General features: G+C 49.5%; 3 protein-coding genes and 1 pseudogene across 4 annotated transcripts; all 4 read right to left on the bottom strand.

The window, feature by feature from the left end:
- Window positions 1-4,061: 4,061 nt before the first annotated feature.
- Window positions 4,062-6,665, bottom strand: LOC108160994 (pro-resilin). The gene is given in 4 exon segments (XM_017295300.2): window positions 4,062-5,187; window positions 5,190-5,262; window positions 5,384-5,518; window positions 5,832-6,665. Coding segments are annotated over 4 exon segments (1,713 nt in total). The 5' UTR covers window positions 6,531-6,665; the 3' UTR covers window positions 4,062-4,381.
- Window positions 6,666-7,968: 1,303 nt separating this feature from the next.
- On the bottom strand, window positions 7,969-8,933 carry LOC117192983 (vitamin K epoxide reductase complex subunit 1-like). Its single transcript, XM_033397710.1, has 2 exons — window positions 8,380-8,933; window positions 7,969-8,307 (listed from the first exon to the last, which is right to left on the bottom strand). The coding sequence occupies exons 1-2, from the start codon at window positions 8,556-8,558 to the stop codon at window positions 8,097-8,099; spliced, it is 390 nt and encodes a 129-aa protein (XP_033253601.1). The 5' UTR covers window positions 8,559-8,933; the 3' UTR covers window positions 7,969-8,096.
- Window positions 8,934-9,379: 446 nt separating this feature from the next.
- On the bottom strand, window positions 9,380-11,266 carry LOC117192979 (annotated as a pseudogene).
- Window positions 11,267-12,711: 1,445 nt separating this feature from the next.
- On the bottom strand, window positions 12,712-14,206 carry LOC117192977 (actin-like). Of its 2 annotated transcripts, XM_033397704.1 has the most exons (3): window positions 14,068-14,206; window positions 12,888-14,005; window positions 12,712-12,768 (listed from the first exon to the last, which is right to left on the bottom strand). In XM_033397704.1, exons 1-3 carry the CDS (start codon window positions 14,153-14,155, stop codon window positions 12,727-12,729), a joined length of 1,248 nt encoding a protein of 415 aa, XP_033253595.1. In that variant the 5' UTR covers window positions 14,156-14,206; the 3' UTR covers window positions 12,712-12,726. The 2 variants fall into 2 exon arrangements, with proteins under 2 accessions (XP_033253595.1, XP_033253596.1); XM_033397705.1 differs by lacking the exon at window positions 12,712-12,768 and having other exon boundaries at window positions 12,777-14,005; window positions 14,068-14,205.
- Between the last annotated feature and the right edge of the window lie 2,107 nt (window positions 14,207-16,313).

Below are 16,313 nucleotides of genomic sequence, written 5' to 3'. Positions count from 1 at the left end.
GGACGAATATCTGTGGCATCCACATTTTTAAAGATACGATAAAGCCAAAAACGCAGAATCGTAGAAGATGACGATATGTTCTAGAGTGTAAAATCTCAACCAGATCGTATAATTATTATAGCCAGAATCAAGAAAACAATTTCATTCTTTCTCGCTCTGTCTCTCTCTAACACACAGGTTTCATGGTCGGCTTTGCCAATTGCAAAATATGAGTTCAAGGATCTCAGAACCTATAAGAGCCAGAGCAACCAAATTTGGTATCCACACTCCTGTGATATCGGACCGTGACCGTTTCGTGTCCAAATTTCGCCACACCCCCTTCCGCCCCCGCAAAGGACGAAAATCTGGGGCATCCACAAATCTCAGAGACTATTACTAGAGTAACCAAATTTGGTATCCGCACTTCTGTTAGATCTCACTATAAAACGTATATCTCAGAATTTCGCCCCACCCCCTTCCGCCCCCACAAAGGACGAAAATCTGTTGCATCCACAATATTGCAGATTCGAGAAAACTAAAAACGCAGAATCATAGATAATGACCATATCTATCAGACTGCTGAATCTGGATCAGATCGGATCATTTTTATACCCAAAAGGAACAAATCAATTTGCACTGGCTACGCAGCGCCCGACGTCACGCTCAGACTGATTTTCTGTCTCTCTCGCACGCACTCTTTGTCGTGTCGTTTAATATCAGCGGCGTCTGCCGGAGGAGAGCCATACTGACTAAGTATCGGGTATAACTGTAGAGTTGCGGTGTCCGCAGCAACTCACAACGTTCCCCCTCGTTTTTGTTATATCCGATACTCAAAATGAGTATTGGGGTATATTAGATTTGTGGTAAGAGTGGATGTGTCCAGAAGGAATCGTTTCCGACCCCATAAAGTATATATATTCTTGATCAGCATCAATAGCCGAGTCGATTGAGCCCTGTCTGTCTGTCCGTCTGTCCGTCCCCTTCAGCGCCTAGTGCTCAAAGACTATAAGAGCTAGAGCAACGATGTTTTGGATCCAGACATCTGTGATATGTCACTGCTACAAAAATATTTCAAAACTTCGCCCCGCCCACTTCCGCCCCCACAAAGGACGAAAATCTGTTGCATCCACAATTTTAAAGATATGAGAAAACCAAAAACGTAGAATTGTAGAGAATGACCATATCTTTAAGACCGCGGAATCTGAATTGGATCGTATTATTATTATAGTCAGCATCAAGAAAACAATTTCATTTTTTCTCGCCCTGTCTCTCTCTATTACACACGTAGCATAGGCGGCTTTGCTTAGAGTAAAACATTAGCGCCTAGATCTCAGAGACTACAAAAGCTAGAGCAACCAAATTTGGTATCCACACTCCTAATATATCGGACCGAGACGAGTTTGTTTCAAAATTTCGCCACACCGCCTCGACCCGCAAAGGACGAAATCCTGGGGATATTCAAAAATCTCAGAGACTATTAAAGCTAGAGTAACCAAATTTGGTAATCGCACTCCTGTTAGATCTTACTATAAAACGTGTATCTTAAAATTTCGGCTCACCCCCTTCCGCCCACACAAAGGACGAAAATCTGTTGCATCCACAATATTGCACATTCGAGAAAACTAAAAACACAGAATCATAGATAATGACCATATCTATCATATTGCTGAATCTGGATCAGATCAGATCATTTTTATAGCCAATAGGAACAAATCAATTTGCAGTGGCTACGCAGCGCCCGACGTCACGCTCAGACTGATTTTCTGTCTCTCTCGCACGCACTCTTTGTCGTGTCGTTAATATTAGCGGCGTCTGCCGGAGGAGAGCCATACTGACTTAGTATCGGGTATAACCGTAGAGTTGCGGTGTCCGCAGCAACTCACAACGTTCCCCCTCGTTTGAACTTGTTTGAACTTGTATTTGCGGTCTGTGGTTAGCTTTCCCTTTCGTCCTTAAAAAGTTTTCCTTTGTCCTTGGATGAAAAGGTAGCCATGCTCGAAAAAGATTCTGTGATGGCACCTGCTGCAGGGTCAAGTTGCACTTTATTGAACTCTTCGTGCCCCCGAATTCATTCGAAAGTCAATTGAGTCTCGTTTTCTCAAAGTTCGCTCAAAGGATGAACCGGAGCTGGCTCCTCTGGAGCGGAGGGCACATTCCACAGAATGATTTATTGATTTTCACTTTTGCTCTCCTCGAAATTCAGTGAAAGCTGTGCCCGAAGCTCTCTAGCTGTGTTTTGTAAATCTAATTTTCATTTACCATAATGAATCGCCTTTCCACTCCCTGGGGGGTGTTGGTTACCAGGGGTGATGGGGCAAGCGGTTTCTTTTGATTCGCAGGAAAATTGCTGCTGACGAAATGGTAATTTTTGAGCAAGCCCCGACTGACTGCGTAGCGATGCTGGATCTTTACGGAGGGATGGATATTGGTTGAAAGGATGGATACGAGACAAGTATATGGGGTGGAAATTACTCTGCCTGATTGGCCACACACATGGGAGAAGTCGTTGGGCAAAGACCTGCAACGGTTATCCATAAAATAAATAAACAACGGTCAGCCTTTGGCGATGGAAAATTCGATAGGATATATTCTGTACAATATATATTCCCAATGCTGCCCCGTATAGAATGTCCTGTACAAAATGAGTTGCTAATGAATTAAACTAAATTATCCCAAAGGGGGGCAACAACACTTTCATAATGTCACCCATTGTTCAATGGAATTTTAGCTGGCAAAATAATCCGTTTACACAAAAGGTGACTATTAAATTTTCCGGAAAATCGGACTTTCAAAGGGGAGGGCGGGGGTGTTGAGGCAGCAATTCAATCCGATGTCGCCTTCCCAACAATTGTTGGGAGCCGCATTGTGCGGCTGGGCAAATCCATTAATGTGGCCCGTGGAATGGGCTGGATGGCTCGTAACCACGACACGTACTGACAGCAGCGAAAGTGAAAGCCACGTCAAGGGTGACGGGGACGGGTGGGGGAATGGAGCCGAAGACAAGCTTTGCACTTAATTAGTGCAAATAACTAATGACAAACTTTGCACTTGCCGGGAAGAGGGGAAACTGGGAAAACTCGGGAAACTTGGGTACTTTGGTGTTTCCAGTCCGGCGAAAACCGAACGTGAACACATACTATGGAAGGGGTGGGTCGGGTTCACTAGATGATGTATCTCTTTGTTGCCACTCTGCGGCAGGCTGGAGTCACTTTTCTTGAATGTCAATTAAGCGAATGTTAAAGGGTTTGCCATTTATTTACTGGCCGAACATCCTACAAAATTAACCCAAAATTACAACAGCATGGCCCAGAATATATTTCTCTCTTGTCACCAGATTCATAAATAAATACTAAATACGGATCGCATAGACAAATCATCATAATAGGAGTTTTGGCGCAGGAATTGCCTGTAAGATCAATCTGGAAAACAGCAGTGACATCTAAGCCATGCAAAATATGATCGACCACATCGATCTAGATAGTTGTTGTTGTAGCCAGTTAAGGATTTGAGTTAGTCTGGTAGCGAAAGCCGGGCGCGATCCGTTTGAGCATGCCGCCCGCAAGATCAGCCCTTACTGAAAGAAGGCTCTCGAAATTGAATCCTACCTCTTAGGTCAGGCATCGAAATATAAGGTTATCGTCAGAAAATTTTCATTGTCTTGTTGAACAAGCCGTCTAATTCGCATATTCGTTTACAACTTACGTATTCGCATCATATTTACAAAATATACAAAAATATCAATGATGTTCATATAAGTCGGTCGATCCGTTTGGGAAGAATTGAACCACAAATGCCGACACGACATTTTGCTGTCTGTTTGCTGTCCAAGAATTCACTACAAGATTATTGCCCTTCTTTGAGATTTACCGTTTGTTCTTGTCCACTGCCGGTCCCATTGCTGTGTAGGGGCTAGTGAGAGAGTGCCTAGAGCAAAAAACGAGTCGCTGAGAGAGGATCGTATGCGGCAATGTGTGTGTGTGTGTGTGTGTGTGTGTGTGTGTGTGTGTGTGTGTTAAAAAGAGAAAGAGGTAATTGAATCCCGACCTAATGAAAACCCGACAGGGTGTGTTGTATTTGTAGGTATTTATCGTTTATTTCATTACTTAAATATTTATCAAATATTCGTTAATCATTTCATTATTTTTTGTTGGGTTATTTTCTTGCACTTGTATCTACAACAATATGAACTTATTCTAATCGGAGTCTTGGGGACGATGGTAGATCGAAGGAATAGGCATAATACACCCAAAGATGAGTAAGAGATAGAGATGGAGTCTTAAGATTGGGCTAAGAATGAGGAGAGGAGAGGGTCATAGTTCTAGAAAGTCTTAAGTACTAGGTAATGAAAGTTCTAGCTAATGTGTCCTGGAATCGATCTACGTGTACGAGTATTGCCTGTCGTTTAGTATCTGTAGCCACTGCCGTCATTGTCGCCGTTCTGGCCGCCGGGACCGAAGCCATTGCGGCCCTGACCCTGACCCTGACCCTGTGGCTTGCCGCTGGAGTAACCATTCTGGCCGAGATCTTGACCACCTGGACGCCCACCGGAGTAGCCACCAGCGCCCAAGTCTTGACCGCCAGGACGTCCACCGAAATAGCCATCGCGACCTAGATCTTGACCACCGCTCTGGCGTCCACCGTTGCTATTGCCTCCAGGACGACCGCCAGAGAAGCCTTGTCCCTGATCGCTGCCATCCGGGCCGGTGACACGTCCAGCGATGATCACCCGGCCGCCGTCGCTGCCAGCATTTCCACCGTTGCCGCCGGGTCGACCGCTGGAGTAACCATTCTGTCCCAGATCCTGGCCACCAGGACGTCCACCGGAGTAGCCACCGGCGCCTAAGTCTTGACCACCTGGGCGTCCACCAGAATAACCATTCTGTCCTAGATCCTGGCCACCAGGACGCCCACCAGAGTAGCCACCGGCGCCCAAGTCTTGACCACCAGGACGTCCACCGGAGTAACCATTCTGTCCTAGATCCTGACCTCCTGTGCGCCCACCGGAATAGCCATCACGACCAAGATCCTGTCCACCAGGGCGTCCGCCGGAGTAACCATTCTTTCCTAGATCCTGTCCACCAGAGCGTCCGCCAGAGTAACCGTTTTGTTCTAGTTCCTGACCTCCTGGGCGCCCACCGTTGCCATTGCCTCCAGGACGTCCGCTCGAGTAGCCATCGGCGCCCAGATTCTGGACACCAGGACCGCTGACGCCCCATCGTTGGCCTCGCCCTCGTAGCGGATCTGTGGCCGATATCCCTGCTGGTCCGCCACGTACTCGACGACCTGCGGGTAAAGAAAGCCAGAGAGAAGAGAGAGATTAGCAGTGACATAGCAGTGGCGGGAGCGGAGCAGGGAGGGATCATCGCCTGTTGCCCGCCGCCGTCTCGTCCGGCTCGGCGCTTACTTGCTTCCTTCCATCGGGCAACAGGACATTATACTGGCCGGTGGTGAAGTCACCGTCGCGCATCTCTGAATGCCCGAAGGAGAGCCCACTGGGGGCGTCCTCGACCTGGTAATTAAACTCGTACTTAGCCGGCTCCTGCGGCGCAGAGCATAGCAGAGCGAGGGGCGGTACCGTGGAGCGGGGGGCGTGTGGAGAAAGAGAGAGAAATAGACAGATAGAGACAAGAGATCAAGAGCAGTAGGGGGAAGGCGCAAGCAAGCGGTGCAGAGAGAGGTACAGAGAGAGAGAGAGATTGAGAACTACCAAGAGAACCAGCAAGATATCAGGGCGAGGGCGTGCATCAAGGCGCTGTGCAGAAGGGGCGGAGAGGTGTCGAGTGTCGCAAGTCAGGCTCCGTACGGATGTGTGTGGATGAGAACCCATCCCGAATCTACTACGGTCTACTCACATCGTTGTCGTAGTCGGCGCCACTGCCTCCAGGGCCGCCGGATCCGCCGCCAGCTCCTGCGCCGGAAGCAGGGGGACCGTAGGAGTCCGATGGGTGACCGCCGGATCCTGCACCTGGAGCACCGTAGCTGCTCGAAGGACGACCACCACCGTTGGCGTTGCCATTGCCGGAAGCTCCAGGAGCACCATAAGAGTCGGAAGGACGACCTCCTTGTCCTTGGCCGGGAGCGCCATAACTGCTGGAAGGACGACTACCACCGTTGCCGTTGCCATTGCCGGAAGCTCCTGGAGCACCGTAAGAGTCGGAAGGACGACCGCCTTGTCCTTGTCCTGGAGCGCCATAGCTGCTGGAGGGACGTCCGCCGCCGTTGGCGTTGCCAGGAGCACCATAGCTGCTAGAGGGACGTCCGCCGCCGTTTCCATTGCCACCAACGCCTGGGGCACCGTAAGAGTCTGAGGGCTTGCCACCAAAACCGCCTTGGGCTTGTCCCTGTCCTTGTCCTTGTCCTTGTCCTTGTCCTAATCCAGGAGGCCCGTAAGAATCCGTTGGACGACCGCCTGGGCCTCCACCCTGTGCTCCTGGGCCGCTCTGCCCCGGTGCACCATAGCTATCGGACGGCGGGAGGTAGGAGTTGACTGGAGGCTCGGGACGCGCCAGAACCGCCGTGCAGAGCAGCGTGAGGCCGAGTAACTTGAACATATTCCACGATGCTATAGGAGATCTATGATCTGTATCTGAATCTGGATGCGTATGTGGATGTGGATCGGCGGATCTGGTTGTGTAGCGCCTCGAAGCAGCGCCGAATTCTGACTGATCTCCGACTGCAGCCGGGTCGCGTATTTATATGAAACGATCCCAAAACTGAAAGTCGAGGATGCACACAAACCGCACACCACATCACACAGAGAACAGAGCGACGGGGCCCTCGGTTATGAGTTGATGGGGAAGCCGAGACGAGACTCATCTGTGCTGCAGTGGCGGTGGCGATGGCGCTGCCAGTGGCAACATGTGGCAACCACAGCCACGAACAGCTGCTGCCACATACGATCATCTACAAACAGCGCAAACTCAGCTGTATTTGGAGCTTGTCGCTGTTGCTGTCTCCGGCTGGCAGTGCCCCGCCAGCGCCAGCAAAAAATCAATCAACGCTCAAGCATAGGCATGACCCTGCTCTGCTCTACTCTGATCTGCTCTGGCTTGGATCGCACGTGAAGGCAGGCAGCCCCGAGATTCCGTTTCCAACTGGGTTGCGGGTTGCCAAGCTGATTTGCCTTCTTTCGGCGCACAGTACAGCACATCTTCGAGACGAGTGATTGTGTTTGCAAACAGCAGAGCCCTGCCTCCCTCTGCCTAGGCCCCTGCCCCCATGCCCATCTCCAAGTCTGAGTCTCTGACTCTGGAGTTACGTTGGCGCAAAGTAGTCTACTCGGTCGCTGGGTGAATGTGTCGGCGGCGTCTGCTGCATCTTCAGTGTGCTTGCCGCTGTTGTTGTTGTTGTTGTCGTCGTCTTCGTTTGTGACAAGCTCCGTATTTGTTGCATGTTGTTGCATTTGTTTGCCTTGTCAAATATAGAAAAAGGTACGAGTACGAGTACGACTGCGATTAAAGAATATCGTGCCAAATGCGACTCCAATTGGTTGTAGATCAGTGCTCACATCCGAATGCGTTTTGATGGCTTACAGATTACAGATCGTTGAATGGTAGATCGGCAAAGATCAGATGAAGGAAATACTATAGATCTCAATGAATTTCTACTCCAATTGTGCTTTAATTGATTCATTCAGAGTGATTCCAAGAGATAAGTCGAATCTCTGGCCCATTCATTCATATCAAGTCCTTCTACTCCCCCACTCCATTGATTCATTCATTGATTCCGTTGATAGAGGAGATTCCGGCCCACATGAGGAGATTCCCCCAGCTTATGGGAAATTAATTGCATAGACTTTTCCCAGTCAGCCGCCCACCGCTTGGGAAGTAGCGCCATTCACACACAGCCTTCAGCTTTAGCTTCAGACACCGTCGCGACGACAAATGGGAACGTGCAGAATTAATTGCCCCAAGCAGTGGGTACGTGCCTGGCCATGGCAGGCAGCTGCTCATCCCCATCCTCAAGCTCATCCTGCTCCGTGTCAGACGTGCGGGTCAGAAGCGGGCGATTTGCCTAAGATTGGACGATCGGAGTCGGATCACGTCGGCAGCTTAACCTCCCACCGGGTTGCCGTCAACCCACATAACTCATTTGGTAGTAGCGCATCTAGATTCTCTTTATTTATTTGCATTTTTGCTGCTGCTCGAAGAAGGCTGCGAAAGAGATAATCCTTTAGATATCCGCACAGACTGATGTAGTTCTTCACACTTACAGCTTGCAAAGAGTAGCACATAGAAGACACTACCTATGGTTCCATTCGGGGGATTCAGGTAGTAGTTGGAGGTGGATCCAAACAGCAGCTGTGTCAAACCAAAGCCACGTCCATAGCTTACAGGGAGGAAAGCAGTGTGTTTCATTGGGTGTCTTCAAGCTCTAAGGGAAGTAGGGTATGCCACTCACTCTGACTTGAAGACGGCTGTGCAGCTAACCTTCTCCGCCAGATCGCACATGGCCACGTAGTTTGCATCCTGGTCCAGCTGCATCTTCACGTACAGAGAGTACAAAGAGATGGCAAGGCCACAGATGCAGATCCATCTGAGGCGGGCGCCAGTGGCTGTGGTTTCCTCCGGCTGACTCATTCTGTGGCCACAAGGATAATGAACTCTGGCTAGGGGCAAACAGGTTGTCTCCTGCAGACCAGGGACCAGGGCTGCCAGGCGGCTAGGGCTATGATTCACTGGAGGAAAACTCTGAGACTCGGGGAAGGAATTGGCAACCCTGTTGGCGGCTGCGCGGTGAAAATTGTGCGTAATTTGATATACCCTTTGCTTGGGGTTTCAGGATTGGGCTGGGAGCTTACAGGACAGCAAAATAAAAGGACACAAAAAAGAAAGTTATATTTTTAAAGGTATCTATATCTACCAAACTATTATTATTGGATTATTCTTGAATCCATTGTTTGGAATGATAGAATCGAAAGATCCAACAAAAATCTCTTATTTTTATTATCAAGGATTACATTTGGTGGAATTTCTAGACTTACAATTTCTAGACTGCATGATGTTTATAATGTGTGAAAGGGTATTCAGAGCATCCACTCTCTATAAGAGTATATTTATGTTGTTTTTCTCTTTGGGTTCTTCCAAAGGATAATGGATAAATCCACGTGAGAGACATGAGGCAACCAAATGGAAACAATTTACAAAATTGCAGCCAGTAGCCACTCCACCGCTCCAAAAAGATCCAACCAATGCGATCCCGCCCGCTGGCAAAGTGAAGTGACGAATTTTACGCAACCTTGGCAGCAGCAGCAGCAGCAACAGAGACAGTCACCGCAGTGGCACTGTCTCTCTACGAAGACTCTACGGTGTGGTAGAACCCTTCTAAGCAGCTGTCAGATCGATTGAGGCTCAGGCTCCAGCCTCAGCCTACACCTGGTTGCTCCTAATTTACCCATAAATTGGGAGCAAACATCAGGCTCTGGGTTGCGGGTTTATTGAACTTTACACTTCAAATACGTTTCAAATACGAGCGAGATTCCCGCAGCTCTGATCGAATGGAATAGGGCTTTGATGCGTTTAGAAGGGCTAATGTCAGGCAGCAGCAGCACCAATACTGCAGATACTTCTTTTTCACCTCGAGCACGTGCTGTTGACTGGTTTGGTTGTACCCTTTTTGGTGCTGCATCGTTTGCGGCGTGTAGATCAGTGATCAAAATCAAGTGAATTGCAGTGCACTGCAACAACAAAAGCGCCTCAAGTGCAGCTGAATGCTGAATGCAGAATGATGGAGCTGCAGCTTTTGACGATTATGATTATGTTGAAGGTAAACGCTTTTGGAAACGCTTGCCTTTTGTTGCAAGTTCTGTCACCGCTGCACGCTGCACGTGTGTCAACTGGAAACTGCAAACTGGAAACCGAACACTCTAAGGAAGTTAAGGTTGCTGTTGCGTGCCACGCTGCGAGATGTGGCAATCGGCACACATTTGTATGCGTCATTTGGCTTAATAAATTCGCAATTAATTAAAATCAATGCAACGCGAATTGTCATCAAAATGCTAATGGCAATGATTAGGCTTTTACGAGTGCATAAGTGAACTGAGAATTGGGAAAGAACAGCACCCACCTCCTCATACTCCGACCGGTTGATCCACATGTCTTGGAAGGTGCTGAGGGAGGCCAGCACCGAGCCACCCATCCAGACGGCGAACTGTCGGTGGGGACAGGCCTTGATCTTGATGCTGGTGCATGCGCTCCGCCATATTGGGAAACATGGTGGTGCCGCCAGAGAGCACAATGTTGTCGTATAGATGAGGAGGATCGACTTGCTGGTGGCCTCGTGCACACCCAGCATCTGCAGCCCCAGCACCTTGGGCTGGAACAGGGCCTCCGGACAGCGGAAGCGCTCGCTTCCGAGCTTAATCCTATGGCCGTCGGGCAGCTGGTAGACCTCTTCGTCGGAACTGCACGAATTCTGCTGGAGTCTGTCGGATTGCTCCATCAATTCCCGATCGTAGTCCAGGGAAACGTAGCAGAGCTTCTCCTTTATTTCGCGAACAATGTCCCGCTCGGCACTGGTGGTCATATTGCGGCCACGCTCCGTCAACAGCTTGCACAGATACTCGCTCAGATCCCGGACAGCCAGATCCAGACGCATGCAGCCATGCGATACGGAGTACCCCTCGTAGATAGGCACCGTGTGGGTGACACCGTCGCCAGAGTCCAGGACCAGGCCAGTGGTACGTCCAGTGGCGTAGAGCGAAAGCACCGCCTGTATGGCGCCGTACAGGGCCGGCACATCGAACCTCTCGAGCACGATCTCCGCCATCTTCTCGCGGTTCGCTCGCGGGTTGAGCGGGGCCTCTGTGAGCAGCAGGGGAGACTCCCCGGGCTTGACCTTCAGCAGGTCATACGTGTGCTTCCAGATCTTCTCCATGTCGTCCCAATTGGGGACCACGCCGTGCTCAATGGGATACTTCAGGGCTAGCATGCCCCGCTTGTTGATAGCCGCCTCACCAACGGCGTCCTGGATGCGGCAGTCCACCAACACATTCTGGTGGCGTGGCCGCCCGACGACCGAAGGGAATACCACCTTTGGCTTGCTGTCGCTGCAGAATCCCGCCTTGCACACACCCGATCCATTGTCGATGATGACCGACTTATGAGCCATCGGAACTGCTTCTGCAAGAGCTACAGGAACCACTGTGAGTGCGTGGGCCAAGAAGGTTGGGTTGCCAGAGGATGAACTTACGAAACTTTAGATATTTTTGGAGAATTTTCTGTGCTTTTTTGTCGGTCAGATCGAGCTGGATTCGAGAGGGAACACAGAAATCAGACATGTTATGTGGTTATTGTGTTTGTCAATAGAAAGTTGAATGAATGGCAAAAGCATTGGATGGAAAACTCACAGCATACACAGCATCATTGAAATGTGGCGCCACACAGGCGCGTCAGTGTTTGAAAATAGCAGTAGAGTGGTTTATGCGGCAGTTAAAGTTCCAGATAACTGATTTCTAATGATTACCAATTTATTTTTGCCGAAATCTCAGACTACAGAGTGGGGATCTATGATCCGATGCTTAAATATTAACACACAGAACGTAAAGCAGCATCCTAGGTAGTCAGCTTCTTGGCCTCCTGGAAGCGGCACGAGAAATGGAATGGGATGATGATAGGGAAATCCATGGTCCATGGCTGGCATAAACATCCCCACCTCATCTCACCACACCACCGCCGAAGCATTTAGTTTCGCTCCATTCCATGCATATGAAATTAGCGACTTCGGCGACATCATCGAAGTGCCAGACATGCCAGAGACAGCTCCTCGAGGCCCAGAGACAAACGCAGACTACAGACTGCAGATAGAGACTAGTACATACATGATGCTCATGACGCTCCCCGTGCTGGTCGGGTCGGGGTCGGGGCATGTCAATGGTGTGCTCACCCTCCCGATCTCTACTCTCCGCACATTGGGCATGTTGTGCTCATGTCCCTTTTTAATTTATGGCCTCACGAATTTGAATTTATTTATGTGTTTTTAAGAAGGACGCAGGCAGCAGGCAAATGAAGTGATGGATAAATCCACGTAAGAGACATGAGGCAACCAAATGGAAACAATTTACAAAATTGCAGCCAGTAGCCACTCTACCGCTCCAAAAAGATCCAACCGATGCGATCCCGCCCGCTGGCAAAGTGAAGTGACGAATTTTACGCAACCTTGGCAGCAGCAGCAGCAACAGAGACAGTCACCGCAGTGGCACTGTCTCTCTACGAAGACTCTACGGTGTGGTAGAACCCTTCTAAGCAGCTGTCAGATCGATTGATCCCTAATTTACCCATAAATTGGGAGCAAACATCAGGCTCTGGGTTGGGGGGTTTATTGAACTTTACACTTCAAATACGTTTCAAATACGAGCGAGATTTCCGCAGCTCTGATCGAATGGAATGGGGCTTTGATGCGTTTAGAAGGGCTAATGTCAGGCAGCAGCAGCACCAGCTGCAGATACTTCTTTTTCACCTCGAGCACGCGCTGTTGACTGGTTTGGTTGTACCCTTTAGGGGTACCATGGTTTCGCTTGCCTTTTGTTGCAAGTTCTGTCACCGCTGCACGCTGCATGTGTGTCAACTGGAAACTGCAAACTGGAAACCGAACACTCTAAGGAAGTTAAGGTTGCTGTTGCGTGCCACGCTGCGAGATGTGGCAATCGGCACACATTTGTATGCGTCATTTGGCTTAATAAATTCGCAATTAATTAAAATCAATGCAACGCGAATTGTCATCAAAATGCTAATGGCAATGATTAGGCTTTTAAGAGTGCATAAGTGAACTGAGAATTGGGAAAGAACAGAGCTATGGGATTTGAAAAAACAATTATTATAAAATATAGCCGAACAAAAGGGTCTTAAATATGTATATCCCATATTCTTCGAGATTTAGAAGCACTTGCGATGCACGATGCTAGCACCCACCTCCTCATACTCCGACCGGTTGATCCACATGTCTTGGAAGGTGCTGAGGGAGGCCAGCACCGAGCCACCCATCCAGACGGCGAACTGTCGGTGGGGACAGGCCTTGATCTTGATGCTGGTTCCGGGCGGCGACATCTGGATTAGCTCCCGATGCATGCGCTCCGCCATATTGGGAAACATGGTGGTGCCGCCAGAGAGCACAATGTTGTCGTATAGATGACGCCGCAGATCAATGTCGCACTGGAGGATCGACTTGCTGGTGGCCTCGTGCACACCCAGCATCTGCAGGCCCAGCAGCTTGGGCTGGAACAGGGCCTCCGGACAGCGGAAGCGCTCGCTTCCGAGCTTAATCCTCTGGCCGTCGGGCAGCTGGTAGACCTCTTCGTCGGAACTGCACGAATTCTGCTGGAGTCTGTCGGATTGCTCCATCAATTCCCGATCGTAGTCCAGGGAAACGTAGCAGAGCTTCTCCTTTATTTCGCGAACAATGTCCCGCTCGGCACTGGTGGTCATATTGCGGCCACGCTCCGTCAACAGCTTGCACAGATACTCGCTCAGATCCCGGCCAGCCAGATCCAGACGCATGCAGCCATGCGATACGGAGTACCCCTCGTAGATAGGCACCGTGTGGGTGACACCGTCGCCAGAGTCCAGGACCAGGCCAGTGGTACGTCCAGTGGCGTAGAGCGAAAGCACCGCCTGTATGGCCACGTACAGGGCCGGCACATCGAACCTCTCGAACACGATCTCCGCCATCTTCTCGCGATTCGCTCGCGGGTTGAGCGGGACCTCTGTGAGCAGCAGGGGAGACTCCCCGGGCTTGACCTTCAGCAGGTCATACGTGTGCTTCCAGATCTTCTCCATGTCGTCCCAATTGGTGACCACGCCGTGCTCAATGGGATACTTCAGGGCTAGCATGCCCCGCTTGTTGATAGCCGCCTCACCAACGGCGTCCTGGATGCGGCAGTCCACCAACACATTCTGGTGGCGTGGCCGCCCGACGACCGAAGGGAATACCACCTTTGGCTTGCTGTCGCTGCAGAATCCCGCCTTGCACACACCCGATCCATTGTCGATGATGACCGACTTATGAGCCATCGGAACTGCTTCTGCAAGAGCTACAGGAACCACTGTGAGTGCGTGGGCCAAGAAGGTTGGGTTGCCAAAAGGATGAACTTACGAAACTTAAGATATTTTTGGAGCATTTTCTGTGCTTTTTTGTCGGTCAGATCGAGCTGGATTCGAGAGGGAACACAGAAATCAGACATGTTATGTGGTTATTGTGTTTGTCAATAGAAAGTTGAATGAATGGCAAAAGCATTGGACGGAAAACTCACAGCATACACAGCATCATTCAAATGTGGCGCCACACACGCGCGTCAGTGTTTGAAAATAGCAGTAGAGTGGTTTATGCGGCAGTTAAAGTTCCAGACAACTGATTTCTAATGATTACCAATCTATTTTTGCCGAAATCTCAGACTACTGAGTGGGGGTCTATGATCCGATGGTTAAATATTAACACACAGAACGTAAAGCAGCATCTTAGGGAGTCAGCTTCTTGGCCTCCTGGAAGCGGCACGAGAAATGGAATGGGATGGTCCATGGTCCATGGCTGGCATAAACATCCCCACCTCACCTCACCAAACCACCGACGAAGCATTTAGTTTCGCTCCATTCCATGCATATGAAACGAGCGGGAACGTTGTGAGTTGCTGCGGACACCGCAACTCTACATTTATACCCGATACTTAGTCAGTATGGCTCTCCTCCGGCAGACGCCGCTAATATTAAACGACACGACAAAGAGTGCGTGCGAGAGAGACAGAAAATCAGGCTGAGCGTGACGTCGGTGGCTGCATAGCCACTGCAAATTGATTTGTTCCTATTGGCTATAAAAATGATCTGATCTGATCCAAATTCAGCATTCTCATAGATATGGTCATTATCTATGATTCTGCGTTTTTAGTTTTCTCGAATGTGCAATATTGTGGATGCAACAGATTTTCGTCCTTTGTGGGGGCGGAAGGGGGTGGGGCGAAATTTGGACACAAAACGGTCAAGGTCCGATATCACAGGAGTGTGGATACCCAATTTGGTTGCTCTGGCTCTTATAGGTTCTGAGATCCTTGAACTCATATTTTGCAACTGACAAAACCGACCATGAAACCTGTGTGTTAGAGAGAGACAGAGCGAGAAAGAATGAAATTGTTTTCTTGATTCTGGCTATAATAATTATACGATCTGGTTGAGATCTTACATTCTAAAACATATAGTCATCCTCTACGATTCTGCGTTTTTGGTTTTATCGTATCTTTAAAATTGTGGATGCCACAGATTTTCGTCCTTTGTGGGGGCGGAAGTGGGCGGGGCGAAGTTTTGAAATATTTTTGTAGCAGTGACATATCACAGAAGTCTGGATCCAAAACATCGTTGCTCTAGCTCTTATAGTCTTTGAGCACTAGGCGCTGAAGGGGACGGACAGACGGACAGACGGACGGACGGACGGACGGACAGACGGACAGACAGACAGGGCTCAATCGACTCGGCTATTGATGCTGATCAAGAATATATATACTTTATGGGGTCGGAAACGATTCCTTCTGGACGTTACTCACATCCACTTTTACCACAAATCTAATATACCCCAATACTCATTTTGAGTATCGGGTATAATTAGCGACTTCGGCGACATTATCGAAGTGCCAGACATGCCAGAGACAGCTCCTCGAGGCCCAGAGACAAACGCAGACTACAGACTGCAGATAGAGACTAGTACATACATGATGCTCATGACGCTCCCCGTGCTGGTCGGGTCGGGGTCCGGGCATGTCACAATGGTGTGCCCACCCTCCCGATCTCTACTCACCGCACATTGGGCATGTTGTGCTCATGTCCCTTTTTAATTTATGGCCTCACGAATTTGAATTTATTTATGTGTATTTAAGAAGGACGCAGGCAGCAGGCAAATGAAGTGATGGATAAATCCACGTAAGAGACATGAGGCAACCAAATGGAAACAATTTACAAAATTGCAGCCAGTAGCCACTCCACCGCTCCAAAAAGATCCAACCGATGCGATCCGCTGGCAAAGTGAAGTGACGAATTTTACGCAACTTTGGCAGCAGCAGCAGCAACAGAGACAGTCACCGCAGGGGCACTGTCTCTCTACGAAGACTCTACGGTGTGTTAGAACCCTTCTAAGCAGCTGTCAGATCGATTGAGGCTCAGGCTCCAGCCTCAGCCTACACCTGGTTGCTCCTAATTTACCCATAAATTGGGAGCAAACATCAGGCTCTGAGTTGGGGGGTTTATTGAACTTTACACTTCAAATACGTTTCAAATACGAGCGAGATTTCCGCAGCTCTGATCTGTCAGGCAGCAGCAGCACCAGCTGCAGATACTTATTTTTCACCTCGAGCACGCGCT

Source organism: Drosophila miranda (assembly GCF_003369915.1).
Source record: "Drosophila miranda strain MSH22 chromosome Y unlocalized genomic scaffold, D.miranda_PacBio2.1 Contig_Y2_pilon, whole genome shotgun sequence".
In the NCBI taxonomy this organism is placed as follows: domain Eukaryota; kingdom Metazoa; phylum Arthropoda; class Insecta; order Diptera; family Drosophilidae; genus Drosophila; species Drosophila miranda.
Note: the sequence above shows the minus strand (reverse complement) of the source record. Positions and strands in the feature narration are given on the sequence as shown.